The sequence below is a fragment of the Pieris napi genome, chromosome 12 (genome assembly GCF_905475465.1).
Source record: "Pieris napi chromosome 12, ilPieNapi1.2, whole genome shotgun sequence".
Lineage (NCBI taxonomy): Eukaryota > Metazoa > Arthropoda > Insecta > Lepidoptera > Pieridae > Pieris > Pieris napi.
In genome coordinates this window covers 2,532,987-2,558,752 of record NC_062245.1, presented here as the reverse complement: position 1 = coordinate 2,558,752, position 25,766 = coordinate 2,532,987, and the positions used below count along the sequence as shown (strand labels likewise).

General features: G+C 35.7%; 4 protein-coding genes and 1 long non-coding RNA gene across 7 annotated transcripts in view; 3 read left to right on the top strand and 2 right to left on the bottom strand.

Moving 5' to 3' along the window:
• The window catches only part of LOC125054312 (autophagy-related protein 2 homolog A), a 31,868-nt gene extending 29,348 nt beyond the window's left edge, over window positions 1-2,520 (top strand). For both annotated transcript variants that reach the window (XM_047656113.1, XM_047656112.1), the window contains exons 36-38: window positions 1,516-1,668; window positions 2,067-2,274; window positions 2,361-2,520. In XM_047656113.1, the coding sequence (XP_047512069.1) occupies window positions 1,516-1,668; window positions 2,067-2,274; window positions 2,361-2,374 (375 nt within the window). In that variant the 3' untranslated portion in view covers window positions 2,375-2,520. The remainder of the gene's footprint in view (window positions 1-1,515; window positions 1,669-2,066; window positions 2,275-2,360) is intronic.
• Window positions 2,521-3,619: 1,099 nt separating this feature from the next.
• LOC125054315 (28S ribosomal protein S5, mitochondrial) lies at window positions 3,620-11,532 on the bottom strand. Of its 2 annotated transcripts, none has more exons than XM_047656117.1 (8): window positions 11,430-11,532; window positions 5,659-5,851; window positions 5,367-5,586; window positions 5,164-5,297; window positions 4,924-5,018; window positions 4,707-4,842; window positions 4,279-4,478; window positions 3,620-4,028 (listed from the first exon to the last, which is right to left on the bottom strand). In XM_047656117.1, exons 2-8 carry the CDS (start codon window positions 5,798-5,800, stop codon window positions 3,672-3,674), a joined length of 1,284 nt encoding a protein of 427 aa, XP_047512073.1. In that variant the 5' UTR covers window positions 5,801-5,851; window positions 11,430-11,532; the 3' UTR covers window positions 3,620-3,671. The 2 variants fall into 2 exon arrangements, with proteins under 2 accessions (XP_047512073.1, XP_047512074.1); XM_047656118.1 differs by having other exon boundaries at window positions 5,659-5,854; window positions 11,430-11,501.
• Window positions 11,533-11,652: 120 nt separating this feature from the next.
• Window positions 11,653-13,547, top strand: LOC125054316 (zinc finger protein-like 1 homolog). Its single transcript, XM_047656119.1, has 6 exons — window positions 11,653-11,929; window positions 12,017-12,128; window positions 12,198-12,391; window positions 12,462-12,699; window positions 12,913-13,036; window positions 13,223-13,547. Exons 1-6 carry the CDS (start codon window positions 11,828-11,830, stop codon window positions 13,404-13,406), a joined length of 954 nt encoding a protein of 317 aa, XP_047512075.1. The 5' UTR covers window positions 11,653-11,827; the 3' UTR covers window positions 13,407-13,547.
• Window positions 13,403-15,628, bottom strand: LOC125054313 (tubulin--tyrosine ligase-like protein 12). Its single transcript, XM_047656115.1, has one exon. The coding sequence runs from the start codon at window positions 15,429-15,431 to the stop codon at window positions 13,590-13,592; it is 1,842 nt and encodes a 613-aa protein (XP_047512071.1). The 5' UTR covers window positions 15,432-15,628; the 3' UTR covers window positions 13,403-13,589.
• A 2,063-nt stretch (window positions 15,629-17,691) lies between these two features.
• Window positions 17,692-21,505, top strand: LOC125054311. The gene is made up of 2 exons (XR_007117694.1): window positions 17,692-21,135; window positions 21,310-21,505. It is a non-coding gene; the product is annotated as an uncharacterized LOC125054311 (long non-coding RNA).
• The last annotated feature ends 4,261 nt before the right edge of the window (window positions 21,506-25,766 follow it).

The window sequence follows — 25,766 nt, the reverse complement described above, 5'->3', positions numbered from 1 at the left end:
AGTATGTCAGGTAGACGTATTTAAAAAGGAAAAATCAAAAATTACGCTTCTTAAAATGCTATGCTTCATCATACTGCAATACTTTATCATTTTAATTCAAGACTTAACAATCGAATTAATGTCTGGCAAATTCATTTTCAGTTTTTCTTATATTTAAATAACATAATATTAAAATTACAGACATTCTAAAATGCTTTGAAATTTTTATAAAAATAAAACTTAAAATCGCGTCTGGCACATAGTTAGCAACGTGAAAAATGTCTGGCAATAAAAAAAGTATGTCAGGTAGACGTATTTAAAAAGGAAAAATCAAAAATTACGCTTCTTAAAATGCAATGCTTCATCATACTGCAATACTTTATCATTTTAATTCAAGACTTAACAACCGAATTAATGTCTGGCAAATTCATTTTCAGTTTTTCTTATATTTAAATAACATAATATTAAAATTACAGACATTCTAAAATGCTTTGAAATTTTTATAAAAATAAAACTTAAAATCGCGTCTGGCACATAGTTAGCAACGTGAAAAATGTCTGGCAATAAAAAAAGTATGTCAGGTAGACGTATTTAAAAAGGAAAAATCAAAAATTACGCTTCTTAAAATGCAATGCTTCATCATACTGCAATACTTTATCATTTTAATTCAAGACTTAACAACCGAATTAATGTCTGGCAAATTCATTTTCAGTTTTCCTTATATTTAAATAACATAATATTAAAATTACAGACATTCTAAAATGCTTTGAAATTTTCATAAAAATAAAACTTAAAATCGCGTCTGGCACATAGTTAGCAACGTGAAAAATATCTGGCAATAAAAAAAGTATGTCAGGTAGACGTATTTAAAATCGAAAAATTAAAAATTACGCTTCTTAAAATGCTTTTAAAATCCAGGATTTTTACCTGGACAGATAGGATGCGCACTAATGAACGCAACCACTACCGCCAGCCAGATTGCCCAGACTCTAACCGGAAGTGCAAGAAGGAAGACATATCACAAAATCAGCTGACCTAAAATTCTTTTTTTTCAAACGTTGCTACCTCCCGTACTAATAAGACCGCTAGGCTATGAGGCCCCCTAGGTTTGTACTTCCAAGGAGATTTGCTTTTAGCCATAGAACATAGATAGAGACAGAAATGCAGTGTTCTACTCTATGACACTTAGTGCGTGAAAGAATATATGGAAATTCTTTTAACGTCAAATTTTGTTTCTAATTTAGAATCTACCAATTCATCCTTGTGAGTCTTTTATTATATTTTAATAATTATAGGTCTTGAAGAAAATTAAGATTTTTTTTATTTTAAACAAAACTTTGAATGAGATTTTCTTTGTAATAATAATAATAATATTAGCTCAGTGGCTTCGTCTTTAAAAAAATAAAGTATTAAAAAATTATTTGATTCGATGTAGTAACAAAGTCTTGCTTTTCTGTACTTTATACAAGATTTTCGATACTATACGTCAATTGTATTATTCTTCATAGGTCCAGCTAATTAGTTATTTATTCACAGGCAACGGCAGAAACAGCATTTGACATGTTGACACCGGCGCCTGCGCTGACAATGGGATACGAGAGGCGTGAAAGACGCCGCAGACGTGACCCCGCAAGACAGCCCACTGATATAAGGGAGGGGGTAACGAGCGCATATCATACTGTCAGAGATGTGAGTAATACATTACATAGTACAGAGCTAATTATTAATTTAGATTAAGATTACCTTCGTATTCTTTGTAATTTTAAGTAGTCCAGAAGTGGTCTAAGATTTATTTAATATAATTAAAAAAGAACCCAAAATACCACGTAATAGAAGACATGTTTCGACTTTGACAGTTGCCTAAACGCCACGGATCTGAAGTTTACTCCACACGTAATATTCAATTTAAAAATTTTTTTGGAGATTATTCAACCAGAAATATGAAATATGATGCTGAGTATTTTTTTTTTTACATATAACACATTTTTTTAACAAAAGTATCACAAATAGCTCAGTTGACTTAGGTATATTTTTTTACGTGTCTTTCTATATTAAATTTAAAAAAAATATTTCGTAATTTATTTCAGGGTTTCGCGGAGACGGCAGCAAATATAACAATGGCAGCCCGGCGTGGGCGTGGCACGGGCGTATTGCGTCAGTTGCCGGGTGCGGCTGTCGCGCCTTTAGCTCTCGCGGCCGCCGGTGCAGCGGACCTTCTGGGCGGGGTCAGAGCCGCCTTGGCCCCGGAGCTGTGCAGGGACCACGCTGATAAGTGGCGGAGGACAGACCATGACGGTAACATTTATTTTCAATCTTTATCATTCTTTCATACATTAAAAAAATCATGGGTTCATGAAATAAACGCTAAGTTCTTATTTCAGATCCAACAGATTAAACCTGATTGATCTCCAGATTCCAAACGGTGAAGGAAATAAAAATTATATAACTCGAGCCTAATTTCATATGTAGTGATTTTTATATATTTACTGAACAAATTGTGTAACAATTGTTTTGAATTTGCCCCAAATATTACTAGCAGGGTGTTTTTTTACTCTCAACATCTCAAATTCTCTGGGCCTGAATGGGATATCAAATTCAAATTCTTAATTGATATTACAAAAAAGTTTTTGTTTCTAAATATTTACATATTCTGTATAAAAAGAAAGTCATACTTAGTTTTGACTCTGAGTCAAATCTGTATTTCAAGTCACAAACTCGTCTTGAGCTCTGTCAAATATGTCAAACTTCATACAAAAAAATTGACAGGTCTTTGGGTTTGATTTAAGTTCTAAATACGGCCTCAATCTTTAAACGGCTGCAAACCCTGTATCAATGGTGTCGATTCCGATATGAACAAGACAAACTTTTGCCTTGTCAAACATGTCGATTATATTCTGAAAATCACTAGTTTGACAGGACAGTTACATCAGAATAGTCACTATTGTTTGGTATATATATTATGATACTCAATATATTTGCTATTTAAAACATCACTTTTTCATATAATTTTGTATTTTTAAGGTCGTCTTTTGGGTAAAGAGGGCTCAATTTTAAATTGTTTGTAAATATACAAGGTGCTTAAACATTTCTCTAGCATTTTAGAGCATTTAGTACATAATTAATGTAGTATGTAAATAAAGGAAATATATTAAAATTGATTAGATTTTTCTTCGAATATGGCAATCGGAATTTTACCTAAATGTGATATTTAGAAACTATAATAAACATTTTAATTTTATATAGAGGTATGGATTTTTATGTTCCAATTTATTTTATAATTACATGTAATGATAATGTATAATTTCTATTCAAATAAATAAAAAAGGAAAAATAAGGTTTTTATTTGCTGTGGATGAATAGTCAATAAACTCACCTAACAACCCTGGGATCAATCATAAGTGGCATTCAGACGATATTAGATAGATAGAGATATATAAGTATGTGATGTCAGCACCAAGCAACCTAAGGTGACAGATTGAGCCCTACGGGTAGGATCAGAGGTTGACGGTGGTGGGATTTTCTCAAAGCTATCGCTAGATAATTAAGGGCCTGAAGGAGACGTCATCACTTCGTCTGATTTATTGTGTATAAATTAAACTTTAATAAATAAATAAATATTTGGTGACAAATAATCAATTCATTAAACTTATCAAATAATTTATTCTAATATCTACATTAAAATTACTAAACTATTAATCATCTTTCTCAACTTTTTCATCTGGGTATTTGTCAGTTAAAAAGCTTTTCGTCTCTCCATACTCGACTTTAAGGTTGAGGCGAATTTTCTCATGATTTCTGTACCTTTCAAATTTCTTGAGGTATAGTTCATAATGTGGCATTGTTTTGTAGAAAGGTGGAAATTTCTTTTTCTTTAATATAACTTTATCATTCATAACATATTGTATGAAGTCCAGGGTTTCGTCTTTTGGTATTTCCTCTTTTGTCCTAACTTTTGAGGGACTAGCTACAACCATTGGGTAGAACTCATTCTCATCCCTAAACTCTACTAGATGTAATTTCTTTTCTTCTGCCAATTGTTGATGTGATCGCTGTAATTTAAATTGATCAATATTATTGAATGGCCCTAATGATTTTTTTAATCACTGTTTATAAACATCACGTCATATCATAACAAAAATTAGAGCCAAGTTTTGACTCCTAGGGTGACATTGAAATGAGGCCAAAACATATGGGATTTTAACATACACAACATGTGGGAAGTACAGAAGCCTGTGCTACTTGTTTACCACTTAATTATTTATTGTAATATTGAGAATAGATTAAGTATTAAATCAATACCTGTTGTAATAGACCAATAAAGAAGGCCTTTACAAGGTGCTGTAAATTATTTGATCCTTCCACTTTAGCTCTAAGATCCTTGATACCGATCGCTTGACATATCTCTTTGATAGCTCTATGTACCATTAAACCATAACCTTCATTCTGTTTTTGTACAAAGATTTTAGTTTTCCCAAATGCAGTATAGAAATCATGGTAAACTGAAATCAAAAGCATAAATAATTTTGACACATATTATTAGCTGCATAGCTAATACATTTACGACACAACACATACTGAGTTGAAAATGTTTAGGCTGATATTTCTATTATATCTAGATCTTGAGATTGATTCATGGAAACAGAAAAGAATTTTAAGGGAAAAGCTTTTCTCTATTTATGAACTATACTGATATTTTCAGTTGTACATAATAAAAGTTGTCAATATACCTGTATGATTATTATAAATATCAAAGTGCATCAATTTCTTCCCAGCTCTGTTTTTAGCTTTTCTTAAAGCGGCTGATGCTTCTTTTGCCCTCCCTAAGCCAAATCCTGCTAAGCCTTGACCGTTACCCGTTACTACCTACAATACCAAAAAAAAATTATACAACAGTAGTGGTAGTATAATAGTAGTACTTTAAATTCTTTATAACAAAGACTTTACCATAGCTTGATAATTTCTTGTTCGTCCAAGGGTTCCTTTCATAATAAGTAATGACCTCAATTGAAGAACTTTTGTGTCAAATCCTGTAAATTCCTCTGAAAAAATAATAATATGCAGTTGCATAAAGAAGTTTCTTTAAGTTTTATAGCTACTTTCTAGTCTTGAATGTCTTTTTGTGAAGAAATTATTTTGACTTATTAATATAAAACTACTTGTTGTCATAAAAATAATGTTACCCACCACCAGCAACTGGATCAGGGGGCCCAAGGCTGCGTCCTGGCATCCTCACACCAGACCAACCTCTTTCTATAGGACTTAATTTTAATCGTCTAAACTTTGTCATAGAATCTCTTAATTTGATAAGCTTTTCCATTCTATGAAAAATAGATAAGTATTAGTATAATTAACATTACATTTCAAAAATGCTATTAAAAAAAAATTACCTCTCTGGATCATCAGGTAATCTTTGCTGTTTAAGTAGCTCCCTCCCACGTATTACAGGTGCAGAAAGTCCAGGCCATAACATGTTTACTTTTCCTACACCAATCATTTGCCCTCGGTTCAAATCCCTAATGCGAATTCGTCCAGCCCCTTTACCACGTCCTTTCTTGGCTCCTGCATTACTTACAGATGTTACTGATTTCCATAGCTTTTCAGCAGGTACTAAAACATATGTAGTGAGTTGTGGTTTGCATACAATTCCTTATATTTACATGTGGTGTTGAAATAACTTACATTTATTGAAAAAATTTACACGAAAAATCGGAGATGTGCTGATACATTTAAGGTTATTATTATTAAATGAAACTGGCTGCTTTAGTAGAGCTTTAAACGGACTATAAACTAAATTTTTAAGAGCTAATATTTTAGTCGCCATGGTGTTATATTATTATTATATAAAATTAACAACTTATATTGACATTGACATTTTTTTTTTTTTTTTTTTTTTTTCCTTTATGGCTCTGGCACGGTTTGTGCATTAGCCAGTGTCAAGTAGGTATAAGATTTTTATAAGTCGCTGTTTTAATTATTTACAGTTTATGAATAATAAAAAACGAAGGAAACTAATCGCGACATAACATAGATGATTGAAAACGCATTAAATTTACAACAAAATCAGAATAGTTACATAAGGGGAAAAATTAATCAAAATTATAGTTTAATGTTATTATTTACAATAAATATACTTATAATACTATATACAAGGGGATTTAAATCTCGAAGAAGTAAAGAAATATTGGTAGGAAGGGGAACAGAGAGAGATACTAAAGAAGTGTATAAGGAAGAATGGTCATATTTAGGACAAGAAAAGAAAACATGATTCAGGTCAGAATAGCTCTCGCCACACTCACAGGCGGTACTAGTTACGATACCAAGTTTGTGCAAATGAACTGGAAGGCTGTTATGTCCCAGACGCATACGGATTATAGTAGAAGTGGTGGTTTTACCAAGCGACAATTTGGCAAACCATGGCTTCCTGGGAACGGAAGACTGTATAGCATACAATAAACGACCCTTAATCCGGCCTTTCTCTTCCCAACACATATTCCACGATTTGTGGAGATATATGCCGGGCAAAGCAGCAAGATCATGGCCAAAAATCTTGTACGGGTGTACGTCACCGGTCTCAGTAGCACTGTTAGCCAAACTGTCAGCTTTTACATTTCCAGAGATACCACAGTGACTAGGTATCCAACAGAATGAAACTAAATAGTTGTGTAATTGGCAGTGCAACAGCTTTCTCTTACATTCAAATATTACATGAAAAAATGGGTTAAGTTTTAGTGAAAATTTTGCTAAGCTCTGTAAAGCACTTAAGGAATCGGTAAATATAACGGTTTTTTTGAGTTTGAAACACAACACATATTCAAGAGCTTTTAGTAGTCCAAAACATTCACCGGTAAAGACCGATGATTCCGGAGGTAATTTAATTTTCTGAACTATGTTGTATTGTTTGTGAAACACTCCAACACCAACACACCCATTGGAGTGTTTAGATGAATCTGTGTACATTTGATGCCAGTTAGGCCATTTGTTATTGACATTGCAATTAAAAATTGCATTGGCATTAATATCAGATTTTTCAATGCCAAGAGAAAAGCAAATCTCTGGAGAAAGAAGAAGAGAATCATAAGAAGAGCTAAATAGAGGAAGTACATTAAAGGAATGAGTTGGGGCTTGTAATTGTTTGAATTTCAGGAAGCTTTTTAATAGACAAGGTATAGGTTTATGTGAAGAGGGTAATTTTAGAGAAAGAGACTCCAGTTTGGAGATGAGGGGATGATGGAACTGGACAATTCTAAAAATGAATCTATCTGACAGATATTGACGTCTTAAGTTTAATGGAGGGTCACAACATTCTATTTGCAAAGCATTAATAGGGCTTGATTTCATGGCACCAGAAACAATCCTTAAAGCCCTAGACTGTATGAGGTCTAGTTTTCTAAAGCCAGCTACATTACCTGGATCTAAGAAAAAGGTACCAAAATCCAGTACACTTCTAATAATAGCATTATACACCAACCTCAATGTGGCTGGGTGAGCACCCCACCAAACTCCACTGAGACATCTCAGCATGTTCAAGTGTCGCTCACATTTACCAACTACAACTTCGCAGTGTGGTTGACCTGTTAGTTTAGAATCGAGTATAACTCCTAAGAACTTTACTTGATTATAAACGGGTAATATATGACGATCATATGTTATAGTAGGTGAGGGAGGAGTTCGGGATTTAGTGAAAAGTACAACGGAACTTTTTGAGGGAGACAGATCTAGGCCATTTGCATCCATCCAGGATTTTAGCAAAGATAAAGAGGAGGAAACATGTTGTTCAGCAATACTTACACACATATCAGAGGCATAAATAACTAAGTCATCGGCATATTGTAATAAACTAACTGAATCTCCAATTGAATCTTCTAGGTCATATGTATAAATATTGTACAATAAAGGGCTCAGAACAGACCCTTGTGGCAAGCCCCTCCATACCAGCCTACTAGGCATATAAGGGCCGCCAACATCTAAAATAATTTTCCTCTCCGAAAGAAGATTTACAATGAAATTAGTTAAAAAATAAGGAACCTTTAATTTATTTAATTTACTTTTAAGAATATGTAACAAAACGTTATCATAAGCCGAATTAATATCCAAGAAAGCAGCGACTACTGACTTTTTATCTGTGAAAGCATTACGAATGTCCGTAACTAATATGCCTAAATTGTCACATACACTTTTACCTTTTCGAAATCCAAACTGAGTTGGGGACAGATATTCGTTATTTTCTATATACCATTCAAGCCGATTTTTAATTAAATGTTCAACAACTTTTGTTATCACCGATGACAAGACAATCGGACGATATGATTTAATATCAGATCGTACCTTAGACGGTTTTAAAAATGGCAGCATTATTTGACTTCGCCAAGATGGCGGTATGTCATTTGTCAATAGAACTTTATTTATTAAATTTAAAAAGAAATTTAATCCCTTTTCACCAAGGTGAGACAGAAATGAATATGGGATCCCATCTTCCCCAGGTGCACTGTCACTGACGTAATTTAATACACCTTTTAATTCCACTAACGTGAAAGGTAGATTTAGAGAGGAAGAGGCGACATCAGAGTTATTTTGTTTAGAAGAGTGGATAAAATCTCTAAGTGGAGCAGAAGGAGGAGCCAAGCGATCAAGGAATTGATCAGCTAACTCTATAGGAAGTAACGACGTGTTAGAAGGATTGACAGCTGACCTAAATCTTTTGATATTTCGCCAAATGACAGTTGAATGTGTTCCAGGTGATAAGGTGCTACAATATTTCCTCCACCCCTCAGATTTCTTTTTTTTAAATAGCTTTTTAACTTCTTTCATCACATTCATTAAGGTCTCGTAGTTTTCCATAGACATATCATTGCGATAATTATGCTCAGCTGCCTTGCGTTTTTTAATACTTGTGGTACACTCTTCATCCCACCATGGTGGAGATGGCAACTTATTACTACGCGGCTTTTTCTTTGGAAAAACATTATCAGCCGATTCTAATAAAACAGATTTGAAATAATTACTATCTGTGACATTAATTTCTGAGCAAGTATTAATTTTCTCTTCTACTAATAAAGTGTATTGACTCCATTTAGAGTCAATGATTTTGTGTTTGAGGCGAGAGTTATGAATAAACATGTTACTATTTTTTTTACAGGGAAATGAAATGATTATTGGATAATGATCACTATTGTAAGATGAACACAAAGTAGACCAAGATAGAGAAGATGCTAAATTGGGAGTACAAATGGACAGGTCAATGGCACTAATTGCTTCACCAGGTTTTGTGAGGCGAGTAGGAGAACCCGAGTTTAAAATGCACAGGTTATACATGTCTAAGATATCCAATAATGCATACCCATAACTATTAGAAACCGAGCTACCCCAAGATGTGTGATGAGAGTTAAAATCACCCAGAATCATGAAAGGCTGAGGAAGCACTGAAATTAAGTTTTTAATTTCATTGAAAATTTGCAAGGAGGGGTGAGGGACATAGATAGAGACAAAACAGATATCATCAACAATAGCTGCAATAATAGAAAAGCTGTCACTATGTGAAGGAAGAGGGAAGGAAGAAAAGGTGCTAGATTTTCTGATGAGCAGGCATACACCACCATACCCATCAGCCCTGTCTTCTCTTAAGCATAAATAACCAGGGATTTTAAATACATGATCTGGCTTTAACCAGGTTTCAGATAGAGAAAAAATAAAAGGATTAAAAGTATTTATAATATGTATAATTTCATGTTTTTTGTTAATTATACTGCGGCAGTTCCATTGAACTAGCCTGTCCATGTTGGCCATTATTAATATGAGTGTAGGTATGAATTAAATTAGCAGCGTGGGACGGTATAGATAAATTGGGTTGTGAAAGTAATTTGATTAATGTAGTAATTAGCTCTGCTATTGTCTGTGAGTTTACATTAGAGGATGATGGATATGCACAACCATTAGATGGCTCTGGCATATTATAGTCTCTTACAAGAGACTCATGTGCAACATGATCGTAACCTTTACTTTGTTGAGGAGGGGTTCTAGGTTTAGTAAAAAAAGTTTTTTTGTAAGATAGTGTACGTGGAGGTGGTGTACCAGAACCAGGCAAAACTGTATTTCCACCAGGAAGAGATTTATTTGGGATAGAGGATACTATATCTGCAAATGACTTAGATATGGGGGGATGTAGTTTTGATGCTTCAACATAGGACAGGCTATTCTCTGCCATTGATAGTTTAATGTTGGTTTGTCTCACATACTCTGGGCACTTTTTGCTTGAAGCAAAGTGCAGCCCAGAGCATGAGCAGCAAGAACCGTGGTCTTCCTCCACATTACAAGTATTTCCAGTGTGGCCCTGACCACACTTGTAACACCTAGGCTTTGACCTGCATTGGACCTTAGTGTGCCCAAAGCGGCAGCAATTAAAACATTGAATAGTCGGATATATATATAAATTAACAGGCATAGAGTTGTAACACATAAATACACGTTTAGGCAAAACTTGTCCATCAAATGTAAACACAACTGTTTGCGAAGGTTTCCATGTAGGTGTGTTGTTTACCATGACTTTATAGTTAAGTCGCCTGAGTTTCAGAATTTCTCCACACCCAATGGGTATGTTAGTGTTCTCCATAATATCCTCAGGAGACCACTCGGTTGGGACTCCCTTAACTAAACCCATCCTTGTAATATTAAAAGTTGGGATAAAAGCCTTCATGTTGTTAGCAGGTAAGCAGTTTGAAGTGATAAAGCTGTTAGCGTCTGTGTAATTATGAAAAGATAGTGTCATTTTATTTCTACCAATACGTTTTAAGCTTCCATTTACAATATTTTTAAAAAGATAATTTTTTAAAAATCTGCCAAACACAACTGGGTGTAAAGTTGTACTATCATTATCATCACGTTGTATTTTCTGCACATGTACCACAAACGGGCCATGGTCATTGGCATCATAACTAGCCCTACCAATTTGTGTGGGGGTTTTAGGAGAATTGCTGGTGGGAGGAACAGGCATTGAAGTAGTATCAGTGCAAGGAATAGCAGGCAAATTAACAGTGCTCTCAGGAAATACATCTTTACATTGACAGTCTGAGTGTTTACTACTTTCAGTACTACTTTTTCGTTTTTTTTTGTTACAATGTTTACAAACTTTGTGGAGATGGCTGCGCTTCAGCTTCCTTTTAGAAACCAAAGAGCAGTCAGAATCCATACCGGATTCGTTAGAAATCGTGATAAATGCAACCGCGGGGGGCGCCGTGCCCCCCGGGTCCGGAGGCTCGTTCATAAAAATCCGAAAAGCTTACCCCAACTCGAAGAAAGTAGAAGAAAATATAAATAATAATACAAACTACAAATATATACAAGTTTGAACTATTCTGATCACCTAATTGATTAAAAATATTATTTTACAACAAATTCAAACAAAAGCTGCGCCCGCCAAATTCGAAGGTTTCCCGCGTTTTTTTTCACATTGACATTTCTAAATAAAATCCAAAAAAATATCAACAACATGAAAATTAACACAGAAAATATGAATTAAGAAAACCATAGATCACAAACTAGTGCTACAGCATAAACTGCGTTCAGACTTCAGAATTACAGATAACGTGAGGTATACATGAACATATTTGAAGGATTGTGTCTAAAGTCAATGAAGTGAAATGAATGACATTTCAAAGTTCCAATCGATTTTGACAACAGACGTGGCTGTCGGCTGCTGATTCAACGATCACGAAACGCGAAAAGCAATGTTTGTTTTATAAAGTTCTGCGATTTCAAAGGGTACAAGTTACAACCATTTTATCTTGTTAAACCATATGGAAGTATGTACGTAGTTGTTACTTTATGATCTTAATTTTGCAACAACACCGCGGCCATGGGTCTTTGCAAGTGTCCTAAAAGAAGAGTGACCAACCAATTTTGCTTTGAACATCGAGTTAATGTTTGTGAATATTGTATGGTAACAAATCATCCAAAGGTAATAGACGTTGTGGTAATTCATAAGTATTTATGTGTAGTTTTAAGGCCTAGCAAATTACAAACCTTACCTTTTATATATTTTCAGTGCATCATACAATCCTATCTCCAATGGTTACAAGATAGCGATTACAATCCTATTTGTGAAATTTGCACAAAAAGCTTAGCTGAAGGCGAATGTATACGACTGACATGCTATCGTAAGTTTGATTTGTACTCTATAACATACACAATTTTCTTAAGATTCTTATTCTTCATTTTATCTGTAGATGTATTCCACTGGGAATGTGCGGAATCCCGTTACCGTGCCTTACCAAGGACTACAGCACCTGCTGGATATCAATGTCCTTCTTGTGCCACACCTGTGTTTCCGCCACCTAATTTAGTATCTCCTGTTGCTGATGTTTTAAAGGAAAAGTTAGCTGGTGTCAATTGGGCTAGAGCTGGCCTTGGTCTACCATTGGTATGATTGTAGTTTTAAAGATAGCATATTATATATATGGCTAGAAGGTTATAATAAGTATTATATCCAGCTTTCAGATGAACAAGACCTGAAAGGAGCATCATCTAGACGCAGCCAGTCCCCAATGGAACAATCTAATTACTTCATAAATTCTATCGACACTCAACGTGGAACTCCAGTGGGTGCAAGCGATGATGAAGCTATAAGTCGATCAGCTACAAGTTCACCACATTCAATTGTGCAAATATCAGATGAACCAACTAACATATATGATAATACCTCTGTTAAAAGGGCTGACAATCTACAAGGTACATTTTATATTCTGTGCTTTTAAAAATTTGACTACTTTTGTGTGACTTAAAAGTAGTATCACTTGAATTTAATTTAATGTTTCTGGGTTCCTTTTATAGAGAGCATATTTCTCTCATTAGAGGATCTATTAATAAACATTCATATTATGTTTTGTGGAGTTTCCTTTCAAATAAAGATTATGTAAACATTCAAGTAATTTAAAATTACAGGTGCCCAAATACCAAGAAAAACTTATAAAACAGATGAAAATTCCAGGCCACTTTCGAATTTTGACCATGATGAGAATAAATACAAACAGAAATCCACATTTGCATGGATTAGCAGATGGTGGAAGTGAGTATATTCATGATTATTCTGAATACATATTTAGGCAATAATTTTTTTATCCAAATACCAATGCTGGGTTTATATAAATTATTCTAAACAAAAACCTAAACTAGACTTAAATCTCATATTTTTTAATAATAAATCTAAAATTATTAATTAATACTTGTTTAATTTAAATTGGTATACTTCCAGAAATTCTTTACCTTCTTCAAGAAACCGAAGAGGTGGTGGCATTTACAAGCGGTATTGGATAGCATTATTTGCAATTGTTATCTTGGTTATTGTATTATGGCTTTTGAGTAATAGAGGAGTAGATGATGAAAATCCATTTGGTGGTATACAAGATGATGACAGAAGAATACTACAGAAAAATTAATTAAATTAATTTATTAATAACATTAATATTAAACATATAGCATAACTATTTATAAAATCAAGCAATTTTCAAATGTTGTATATGAATTTGAGACAATTTTGTGCAAAAGCTGTACAACTGATGTAATAAATTATACAATATGTAAGTGTATTATTCATTGCCTATTAAACAGATATCACATACTTAAATTATTTGTGTGCAAGTGTCTACTTGTTTATTAAGAAAAAGAAGTGAAAATATGTCATTATAAAAATCTGAATAGTAGTCACAAGCTCTATTACAGTCTGGCATCCAATTGACTTCCAGAAGCTTGGGTTGTATTGTTTTCTCTCCATTGTGTTCATGCCAGGAAAGCATTATGTCAGCTGCATAAAGTGCTCTTGACTGAGGACTCTGTGCTATTCCAAAAGGTGGGGGCTTAGAAGTTGCAGCTTCAAATAGGTCTTTAAACATTTCAAAAATTGATTTCTCCACTTCACTCCATTTAAAATCACCATATTGTTCAGACCATGCCCTCTTAAAGTCATCACATAACAGTCTATACAAGGAAACACCTTCTGCATAATTCATAACAGTGAAATGTTTTTCGTAATCATCAAAATCACATAATTCAAATGCTTTATTAGCAAATCTCAAGAAAAAGTTGTTGTAAATGTAGACTTCTGTAGGATTAACTGATTTCAACAATATTACATAACGCAAATCAAACTTTACTGCTCCTATGTCTGGTCTTTGAAAGAGCACAGGTGCTTCGATATACTTTTGAGCTATCTTTGGACCTGTCAATGGCAAATGACAAAGAAAGTCTAAATTATCAGTAATGTATGTGTCAAGACTCCTCGCAAGGTTATATGGTTTACAGATCCAGTGATTATCTAAACCAAGTCTTTTTCTTTGCATGTAATAAGCAACCATTTTTGGTAGTTCAGTTTTCATATTAAATGTAGTAGGTAACCATAATGGGCTTGTCCCTAACTGAGACATGTTAACTTTCTTATCTGAACACCTTCTTGCCACAATTGCCAATAAGTCTTTCACTGTGAAAACATATTCAAATGGAAATTGGTTAACAAACTTATTAGGAAAATCAATACTCAATTCCTTAAAAGCTTTAAAATGACTAGTGAACCACAAAATATCAGCATCATTCTCATTATCAACAATTTCAAAGTGACTTGATGTGAGATGTTCATTTATAATTCTATATTCTGAAAATACCTTCAAGGGTTGATCTGAAATATTTCTGTTTTCCAAGTTATTCAAATCTGGCAGTGATTCAACCAAGTGACCCTCTAAAAAATATTTTCTGTTTGGTTCTTCCTGAGTATAATCATCATCAAAGTGCTCGTAGCATTTCCATGGAATGAGCATTGCCTCTCTTTGCAGAGGATCTTGATATTGACCTTCTACAAAATTTCTTGTAATAGTATCTCCTTCTTCAACATCTTTGGTAGGGAAGAGAATGGTAAATGTTATCTGCGTAGGCACATGTATAAAAGGAACAGCCCGAAAATTTGGGTTGTCGGAATGTGTAATTCCAGAACCCAATTCATCCATAATGTACCATACAGGTACTCTATCTTCAATTGAAAATTCATCACCGGCAATAGAATATGTGTTTGCATATTTCCATACACACTTTGCAACTTCTTCAATTTTCTCTTCAGTTCCATCACAAGAGATTTGCATCAAATTACACATTCTTTCTAACAGACTGGGCACATTTCTCAAGTTAGCTTTGATGTTGTTAACTTTAAATGTCCATGCATGATCAATGAGATAAATATGAGTCGGATCATTAACATCTATATCGCATATTGCCATTACACTCCATAAAGGGTCATATGGTCGTCTTTCGCTATCTTCGTAATCAATTTGGACTAGTTGAAAGGCTAAGCCTGAGTCAAAAATCTGATCTTGCAGTTTTTTACATAGCGTATGCCAGTAATGTTCCGGTACTCCCGAAAGGACAAGTTGCGGTTTATGAACAGCCAAAAAAGCGTTATAGTTCGAGACCCCATCCATCTTCTAACCCTAACTACTATACTAAAAATACCAAAATTTAACAACTTATCGCCAACAATTATTAGGAGTCCACTATTACCAGTAAGATGTTTTAAACTTTAAGATTATTCTTTAATATTTTATAACTAAACTCTAACCATACCTTTAATCTCAATTCTCAACGATTCTCGAAGTACCGAACTCCGAAGTCCGAAGTAGGAATATAAAATTTAAATTCCTTTAAGATTTTTGGCATTGATGTTTCCTTCAAATAAGAAACTGTCAATAAAAATGTTATACCACAAATGTCAATTCATGTGAATTGTAAATATGTAACAGATTATGTCGTGCATCACAGTCATAATACAAATAACTAATAAGTATTTTTGAAACGACTAGAAACACCGGAGGAGGTGATCAAGTCAAAGTGTTTTTTTTTGTGTATGTTCAAGCACAGCAAGCTCGCCGTAGACCGATCGCAGCACATAGGTCCCTTAGACAAGATTTTGTAATCAGACATAGTTGCAGGATGTTAAAACTACTCACTATTCATGAAAAACCAAAAATAGCGTCACAGCGTCGTGATTATATGCAACTGGTTAACTAACCGATAACGACGAATAAATTTAAGATAAATGGAGGCGTGCATTGATAAAATATAATTATATTTCCTGCGCTATAGAGGGTTATCTCACAGAGTACCTTTTAGTCACTCTTATTAGGACCCGCAAATCTCATACGAACATAATATCTATATATATAATATGTAAAATGTTATGAAGATTTATTAGCCGAACACGGTTTTACAAAATGTATCAAAGACGTGACGAGAAGGGAAATTTTAATGGGTAATGTAGTCGAATCATGTTTAGATCATATATTTATTAAATCATCCTCAGCATTAATCGATTCTGCAGTCATAAAACATAAAATATCTGACCATTATTTGGTCGCGGCATCTGTACAATGGAAACAGACCCCCAATGTAGCTTACTCGGGCGAGGTGTGTGAATCACGCGCTGCCCCTGCCATTACCTCGGCCCAGCGCTACCGCCGTGTGCTTGACAATAGATTAGTCAGAGAAAAATTATTAGAAACCAACTTCGATCATCTCTTAAATATTGAATGCCCATTTAAATTATATGACGAGTTATCTACTTTATTTAGAGACATATACAACCAATGTTATAAAGTAAAAAATATGACTGGTAACAGGGATTCTAGAAATGAAAAGTATTGGTTAAACAATAGCTTAAAAAATATGGTTATTGAAAAAGATAGATTATTCAAAATATGGTCTAGTGATCCAAAGAATATGGTAAAAAGACTAACTTATACTAGGTACAGGAACAAATGTCAAAAGGCAATTTTTAAATGTAACGTAGAACATGATAAAAAAACAATTTCAAATTGTAATAATAATATAAAAAAAGTTTGGGATAAAATTAATGAATTATTGGGTAAAAATAAGCAGTCTTTGGATAATCTAATCTTAAATAACATAACTAAACAAGGTGGCACGCAGGCAGTCTGTAATGATTTTGCTGATACATTCTCAAAGGAAATTGATCAAATAAAGCACTCCTGTGATGAAAAATGGCTGGAAAGGAAGATGTCCGGGAGATGGATTGGCTGATGAATTTGCAATTGCAGCAATCAAACAAAACCTGGACTGGATTTAAATGTGTATTAAAATAAAATTCTTATTCGTGTCGCGCGCCGTGCGTCCGTAATTGTAACTGCCGGTCGGTCGCAGCCGCGGCGCCCGCGCCCCACTCCCGCCGGCGCAGATCATGTGCCGTGCGCGTGAACAGGCTCCCCGCCTTGGGAACCCTGGTTACCAAGAGACTCGTCCTCTGGGTTGATAGCTGGTAGCAGACAGACCCTGCCTAAGGCCCTCTGGATTACGCCACGTGAGGTCGTGAAATCGGCTACTCGAGTGATGCCGTCTGCCCCTGGATACAGTTTCTTAACTCGTCCCAAGCGCCATCGCATTGGGGGAAGGTTGTCGTCCTTGATGACAACAAGATCGCCCTCTTTGAGTGTTCTCCTCTGCTCTCGCCACTTAGTCCGCTGCTGCAGCTCACTTAAATATTCCCTATGAAACCGGTCCCAGAAATGCCGCTTAAGCTGTTCCAATTTTTGGTATCTGTTTGGATAATTTGTTAAAATAGGTGGTTCTGGTAAAGCTGTCAGCGGCCGGCCTATAAGGAAGTGCCCTGGAGTCAGAGGAGTAACATCGGAAGGGTCTGACGTTAGAGGAGTTAACGGACGGGAGTTAAGAATTGCTTCAATCTGGGTGAATAGCGTCGTGAGCTCCTCGAACGTCAAATTCGCATTTCCTATTACACGTTTCATTAGTAACTTTGCTGAACGGATTCCAGCCTCGTTCAGCCCCCTCCAGTGAGGGGAATAAGCGGGCGAAAAATGAAATTTAATGCCCTCGTCGTGGGCAGCCGCACTAACAGAACTTTGGCTTGCCTGCAACATTCTGCCTAGCTCATTATTTGCACCCACAAAGTTGGTGCCATTGTCACAATAAATATCATGAGGCTTGCCACGACGTGATATAAATCTACGCAAACACATTAAAAATGCTTCAGTACTCAGACTACTAACCACCTCCAAAGTTAATGCCTTAGTGCTTAAACACACAAAAAGACTAAGCCAACATTTGGATATCTTACATCCTCTGCCCTTGCGGTCTACGATTGAGAAGGGCCCGCCAAAGTCTACGCCTGTCGCGAGGAAGGGATAGGTAAGAGTGACTCGAGGAGGGGGTAAGTTACCCATCATAGGCTGTATTGAGTTACTCTGCAAACGAACACACACGATACATTTCCTAAATGTACTGCGTGCAAGATTACGTCCCCCGATGGGCCAATATTGATCTCGTATAATGCTAAGTAATAATTCAGGCCCACAATGTTTATGACGCACATGTTCTTTCTGAAACAACAGTTTCGTAAAGTTATGACGTGCACATAATAAAATGGGATGTTTTTTAGAATACTCACAGATTGAGTTTTGGATTCTGCCTCCAACCCTAATCAAATCATGCTCATCTAAGTAAGGGTTTAGTGACAAAATCCTCGATTTATGATGTATCTTTTTATTGTTTTTTAATGATTGCACCTCATTTGGAAAGGAATCTTGTTGGCAGGTTTTGATTAGGGTCTGAGTAGACCTATCTATTTCATCGTTACTCAGATCACCACTTAGCCGCGAATCCTTCTTTGTTTTACAATTGTGAATAAATCTTAAGATATATCCTACCACCCGGATCATTCGTTGAAATTTCGAGAACCTATCAAACTCAAATGAATGCTCAGCAGACACACAACATGAATATACTTTGAGCTCCGGAAGCTCAACATTTTCTATAGGAGCGCTTGGCCACTCCGTTTTAGGTTTCATTAAAAAGGGTGGGCCACTCCACCATAATTCTAAATCTTGAAGCTTGCTAGGGCTGACTCCTCGAGAAGCTATGTCTGCCGGATTCATTTCTGTAGAAATGTGATGCCATGTAGATTTGTCAGTCAGTTCATGAATTTCATTTACTCGATTGTAAACAAATTGCTTTAGATTACTAGGGTTGGTATTTTTAATCCATCCCAGCACAATTGTAGAATCACTCCAGAAATATTTTTGATCAAACTTACGACTGAGTGACTGACAAACCTTTGAACTTAACTGAGCACCAAGCAGGGCCGCTGCCAGTTCCAGCCGCGGTATAGTACTGGGCTTCAAGGGGGCAACCCTAGCCTTGGCGCATAATAACTTGACTGATACGTTGTCCTCTTGATCAGTACAACGTATAAATACACATGCTGCAAATGCACTCTGAGAACTATCGACAAAACAGTGTAATTCCACTGACACTGGAGTGTCCGACGATGGATGCAAAACGTGGCGTGGAATATTTATCGCTTTTATTTGATTTAAATTATTTACAAAGTCACTCCACTGTTTCGATACATCGGCGGACACCAAATCATCCCAGTCCAGTTTAGACTCCCACAACCTTTGTAACAGCATTTTAGGAACAATTGTACAAGCGCTTAGCAACCCTAGGGGGTCAAAAATCTTGCATGTTGCTGCCAGAATAGTTCTCTTTGTGAACGGCTGTTCAATCTGAAAGTCGACTGAAAAATACAGCTTATCCTGTGAGGGACACCAATTCAACCCCAGCACTGATGATTGATTCTGTAAGTTAGAGTACTGATCATTTGTCTGGGATAAATCCTTTTCAGTACATGTGGTTGAAATGGGTTCACTCGCAAATATACTCGGAATGTTAGTTCTAAATTTTCTAAGTGGGAGGCAAGCCTCAGCCAACTTGTCGACGACTGCATCACGTAAGTATTTGAGTTCTGTTTTATTATCACAACCGGTTATAAGATCGTCACAGTAAAAATCGTTTTTTATAGTATTAGCTACTCGTTTGTCTGAACACTCTGTTGATAACTGAACTAAACATCTGGTGGTCAGATAAGGGGCTGATGCTGTCCCATACGTTACAGTATTGAGCTGCAATGTTCGCAAAGGCTGAGCTTCATTGTCTCGCCATAATATCAGCTGTAAGTGACGTTGCGATTCATCCAGTTTTACTTGGCGGAACATTTTTTCAATGTCCCCCGTTAATACATACTTGTGCTGGCGGAATCGCAACAAAATTGACATCAAATCATTTTGTACTACTGGGCCCACATACTGGATATCATTTAACGATTTACCTGATGCTGTGCGAGCAGAGCCGTTAAAAACGACCCGAAGTTTTGTGGTCTCGCTTTTCTCTCGCAGCACCGCGTGATGAGGTAAATAATTTCCAATAGGCGGCTTCTCTATTTCTGTCAAATGACCTAACGTAGCATATTCATGTATAAAATCACTATACATTTCCTTTAATTTCGGCTGCTTTTGGAAACGCCTTTCCAAATTTAAAAAACATCTCTTAGCAAGTGAGTAAGAGTCTCCAAGAGCCTCAGGAGACTCGCGCAAAGGCATTTTTACTTGGAATCTACCAGACGGTAAGCGAATTGTATTTTCATTAAAGGAATCTTCACAGATTTGTTCATCTGTAGACAATGATCGTTTTGGCATTATGAAATTTTCCAAGTCCCAAAATTTAGAAAGTGAGTCTTTAATTTCCTGACTAAAATGACATACAGATTTCTTGTTACACTTCACAGATGGCATGGCCAGAGTCATGGGCCCTGAAACCAACCATCCAAACTTCGAATAAATTAACTTAGGTTTATTTTCACCTAACGATATCTGGCAACCTCCCTTAACAATATTCCACATTACATCGGACCCAATTAATATATCAACTTTGTTACTTTTATGGAAGTTTGGATCGGCGAGTGCAGTATTGTTGGGTATGTTTAAATCCTCGGGATCGATTTCTACACTAGGTAAGTTTTCTGAAATATTTGATATAATCATACAATGTACATCCGTAGTGTAGGCATTAATTCTTGACTTTAATTTTAATGTACAATATTCAGTGGCTGTAGATATTGAATTGTTCAGTCCACTTATACACCGTGACTTAGTACTATTAGTTTTAATTTTAAGTTTATTTTTCAGGTTATCTGTGACAAACGAACTTTGACTTCCACAGTCCAAAAGAACGCGTGCCAGGTAAGTACTGTTGTCACGCTCAACGACGACTTCAACCACTGCAGTGCCCAGGAGGACTTCGCTGTTACTCGAGTATGAGGTAAGTGTGGTCAGAACAGTGCTAGTGCTAGCCACAGTATTCAAATTTTGTTTTTCATGGTTAGTGTTTTGTTTTACCTCGTTAGTTTGTAAGTTCAAGTTACTTTCGTTTTGCAATACTTTATTGACACTATTATTATTATGACATAATAAACTATTATGCTTTTTGTTACAGGCTCTGCAGGAGCTGAGACGACAGTTGGAAGTGGAATGCCCTGGACGAAGACAATTGGAGCAGAGCTTGCGTTTGGAAACTTCTGCTTCCCTGGCTTCGATACTCAAATTCTTAAATTGATCACATTTATACACACGATGATTCTCATTACACATAAAACATGATCCATTTGGCGTAGATGAGAAAAAAGTTTTAATGTGTCTTGGTTCCTTACTACTAACAAACCTTTCATTTCTATTAACCTGAACTGCTCTAGAGCCGCCTTGGACGGTCTCTAAAATATCAGCACGTTGTCTTAAAAATTGGTAAAAATCTTCTAGTTCTATCGACCCACCAAGGTTCAATTTGTACTCTTCCCACTTAATGCTAGTTACACTATCTAGCTTTTGCACTACTATATAAATTACGAGACTATCCCACTTATCAGTGTGCTCACCAAGCGTATTTAAAGCCCTCAAATTCTTTGAAACATGATCTATAATGTACCTGAGTGATCTATGCGACTCCCTATTTAAAGATTCAAGGCTGAATAACGATTTGAGGTGGTTATTAATCAGTACGTTTTTGTTATTATATCTGTTACACAGTAGTTCCCATGCAACCAGATAATTTTCACTCGTAAACTCAATAGATTTTATCGTGACAACGGCACCACCCTCTAGTGAGGACCTAAGGTAATGAAATTTGCTAATGTCAGGTAAAGTATCATTTGCATTGATGAGCGAGTCAAAAGTGTCTCTAAATTCCAGCCATTTCAAGTAGTTTCCATCAAAAGTTGGTAATTTTATTGTCGGCAATCGAATTTGATTATTTAAGTGGCTATTATTATTGGTATTACTGGAATTACTTACAAGAGAAAGTCTATGCTGGACAGCCTCGACTCGCTCATCTCGTTTTGACACTATTTCCTGGGCACTCGACATGACCGCGAAGAACTGGCCTTCAATATCGATTCTCTCGTTCAACCGTTTATCTAAATTACTTTCTAGATCTAATTCTTCTATTTCAGATTGGACCTTTTCAAAGTCTGAAAACAATTCCTTTATTTTGGTTAGTCTCACATTAATATCACTTATATTTTTTGACGTAATGTTATCGATTTCAATTTGTTCGATAACCCCGAGAAAATCTTTGAACACGGTTAATCGCGCTTTAATTGTACCACGTTTACGAACTAACAAAGCCAGTTCATCCCGGTCCGACAGTTTACTTTGAGCCATGATTAATTTGCAAATGATATAAAAGATGTGGGCAAGAATGTGCAATCAAACCAAAATCCGTTGAGGCGAAGTGGGTAGACCCAGCGCTGCACAGCGGCCGGACCGCGAGTATAGGTCTCGCGCAGCAACAAGCGCGCAGCGGAGAATGATCGCGCCCAACCTGGAATGTTCGGCGACTCGGCTAAGCGATGTGCAATAGATGCGCGTATTTAAGCGCGTGAAGTGATAGGGAAATTTGTGAACTAAGAAAAGGCTATAGTTGAAAATATTCAAATTTCATGCAAAGCGAATGAAAATAATAAGTGTTTAACAGTTACGGAACTCTAAATTCAAAGATTTATTATTTAACAATTGGAGAAAATAAGATTTTATGTTTGGGTAATTACGTAGGATCGTTACTTTATGTAACACTATTTTGCTATACTATAATTCAAAGGAAAATAGTACTGTATACATATGTATATGTATATACAGTTGTGACCCCTAGTTTGGGCCGTTAAATATCTATAACGCGCAAAGTTACTTAATGCAAACGTAAAGACAAAGGAAATAGTAAATATTGTACCCCTAGTTTGGGCAGTTAAATATCTATAACGCGCAAAAATACTTATTGCAAACGTAAAGACAAAGAAAATAGTAAATATTGTACCCCTAGTTTGGGCAGTTAAATATTGTACCCCTAGTTTGGGCAGTTAAATGTAGAACTAAACGTTAGTTTTACTTTTTTTAAACTTGTAGGTAGATTTCCGTAGTACCCGTTGAATGATTCTATACGTGTAACTCGGAATTTTAATCGACTATTTACTTGGAAAATAGACTTTAAAACAAGTAATTAACGCACTTTTTAGATTGACTCACGACACTATTTAACACTGATTGAAATCGATGCAAATCGGTGCAAGGGAAGTGATTAGGTAAGGAACGGGCTTACTTCCTTATGAATCTTCTTAATATATTTTTTAGTCTTCTGGACTTCACCGGCCCTTGGATGCAGACCGATGTCCTGTCACGGTCGCCAAATTTTGTCCGGGAGATGGATTGGCTGATGAATTGCAGCAATCAAACAAACAACCTGGACTGGATTTAAATTTGTATTAAAATAAAATTCTTATTAGTGTCGCGCGCCGTGCGTCCGTGATTATAACTGCGGGTCGGTCGCAGCCGCGGCGCCCGCGCCCCACTCCCGCCGGCGCAGATCATGTGCCGTGCGCGTGAACAGAAGACTTATGTTAAATTATCGAATGTGTGTATGAGATGGCAACCGGTCGATGGCAAGGATATAAAACTAATAATTGATAAAATGAACAAAAATAAATCACCGGGCAGTGATCTTATACGCATGTCTGACTTAAAAATAATTGTTGACAAGATTAGCCCTGTATTATCTAATCTGATAAATCTATCTGTAAAATATCACAAATTTCCACAAAAATTAAAGGAAGCAATCGTTCGTCCGGTCTATAAGAGAGGCGATCGTAAAGTTTTTTCGAACTATAGACCAATAGCTATACTATCAAGTATTGACAAAATTATGGAAAAATGTGTTGTCAATCAAATTGGAACTTTTTTACAAAAAAATAATATCTTAACGGAATGTCAACATGGCTTCCAGAAAAATAAAAGCACCAACACCTTATTATCAAATTTTACAGACGAAATTAATGCACATTTGGAAAATAAAAAAATTATTGTAGCTATTTTTTATGATTTTAAGAAGGCTTTTGATACCTTAAATACTGAGACCCTCTTAAATGGAATGGAGGAGTGCGGCCTGGGGCAGCCGTTGAACCCTTGGTTCAGCGACTGTCTCACGGCGCGCTCTTACCGTGTGAAAGTCGGCGACGCATTTAGTGAGGAGAAACAAGTAAACTGCGGCGTCCCCCAGGGTTCTGGGTGTGGGCCAGTGTGCTACCTGATGTATGTAAATAGCCTCTGTGAAGTATTACGTCACTGCTCGGCCCACATGTTTGCTGATGACCTTTGTACTCTCAGCGCTAGTACCGACCTCTCGGAGATGTGTCGCCGGGTTCAAGAGGATGTGGATGCGGTAGTTAAATGGTCACATGATAACGGCATCATATTAAACGCTGACAAAACAAAGATGATAATTATTCACTCCCCGTATTTAAGTTCTATTGATAATCCACCTCCTCTTTTTGCGCACGGCTTTGATTGCTTTCATAACAACAAAATTAACTGTACGTGTAAACCTATCGAAAAAGTTAATTGTGTAAATTATCTGGGAGTAAAAATAGATACGTCTTTTTCTTGGGATTCCCATATAGAATTTTTGTGTAGAAAACTAAGAATTTTATTAGAAAAGTTTTACCATTTACGTACTAAAGTCTCATTGCCCATACTAAAATGTTTATATTTTGCACTTGTGGATTCCATAATAGGTTACGCTCTTGACTGCTATGGGTTAACATTTAAAACATACATTGATAAAGTAGAATCATTACAAATAAGATTTTTAAAATTACTAGTAAATAAAAAGACAAGGAATCAATGTAAAGGAGATTATTATAAACTATTCAAAATATGTAAAATTTTACCGGCTAGCCTGAAACATAGATTCCTTGTACTTGTAAATAACCATGGTAAGCAGGATCGTTTTACTAGTTTGGTGCATCATATAACTGACACAAGGTCAATGTCCAAAGGTAAATTTGAAATACCCATGGTGCAAAATTATTATGGAGATAGAACGTTGAAGAAGCGGATTCCATACTTGCTCAATAGTTTACCCGAGGACATAAGACGTGAGACTTCATTGGATAAATTTAGAGGTTTATTAAAAAACCATTTGTTAAATATGCTGTAACCTATAAGTAAATTAAGTGTATTAGTATTAGTTGTAGTAGCAGTGTTAGTAATTTAGTGATTTAGAAGTTATGTTTATTTAAGGCGAGTCACCTGCAGTCAAACTGCGTAAGCAGTTTTGTGGGGCATGGTTTGATTTAAGGTGTAACTTTTTTTGTGAATAAATATATTTAAAATAATAATAAAATATAAAAATGAAACCCGTTTTCCGTTGTCACGACATAACATGAAAACGGCTTGACCGATTTGTCTGATTCTTTTTTTATAATATTCCATGAAGTACGAGGATGGTTCTTACGGAGAGAAAAATTAAAAAAAATTGAGTGAAAAAGTCTAAAAACAACACTTTTCTATAATCCCATAGAAAATATTCGTAATAACATTTAAAGGCAATTTGAACTTTAATACAATATC

What these genes read in the sequence shown, in the direction of transcription:
- LOC125054315 (XM_047656117.1), bottom strand. Translation starts at nt 5,800, where the DNA reads ATGGCGACTAAAATATTAGCTCTTAAAAATTTAGTTTATAGTCCGTTT. An exon ending in CAAGAAATTATCAAGCTATG is followed by an intron (nt 4,843 to 4,923) that starts GTAAAGTCTTTG and finishes TTGGTATTGTAG; the next exon opens with GTAGTAACGGGTAACGGTCA. An exon ending in TTATTGGTCTATTACAACAG is followed by an intron (nt 4,029 to 4,278) that starts GTATTGATTTAA and finishes TTTAAATTACAG; the next exon opens with CGATCACATCAACAATTGGC.
- LOC125054316 (XM_047656119.1), top strand. Translation starts at nt 11,828, where the DNA reads ATGGGTCTTTGCAAGTGTCCTAAAAGAAGAGTGACCAACCAATTTTGC. An exon ending in TGGTAACAAATCATCCAAAG is followed by an intron (nt 11,930 to 12,016) that starts GTAATAGACGTT and finishes ATATATTTTCAG; the next exon opens with TGCATCATACAATCCTATCT. An exon ending in AAGGGCTGACAATCTACAAG is followed by an intron (nt 12,700 to 12,912) that starts GTACATTTTATA and finishes TTAAAATTACAG; the next exon opens with GTGCCCAAATACCAAGAAAA.
- LOC125054313 (XM_047656115.1), bottom strand. Translation starts at nt 15,431, where the DNA reads ATGGATGGGGTCTCGAACTATAACGCTTTTTTGGCTGTTCATAAACCG.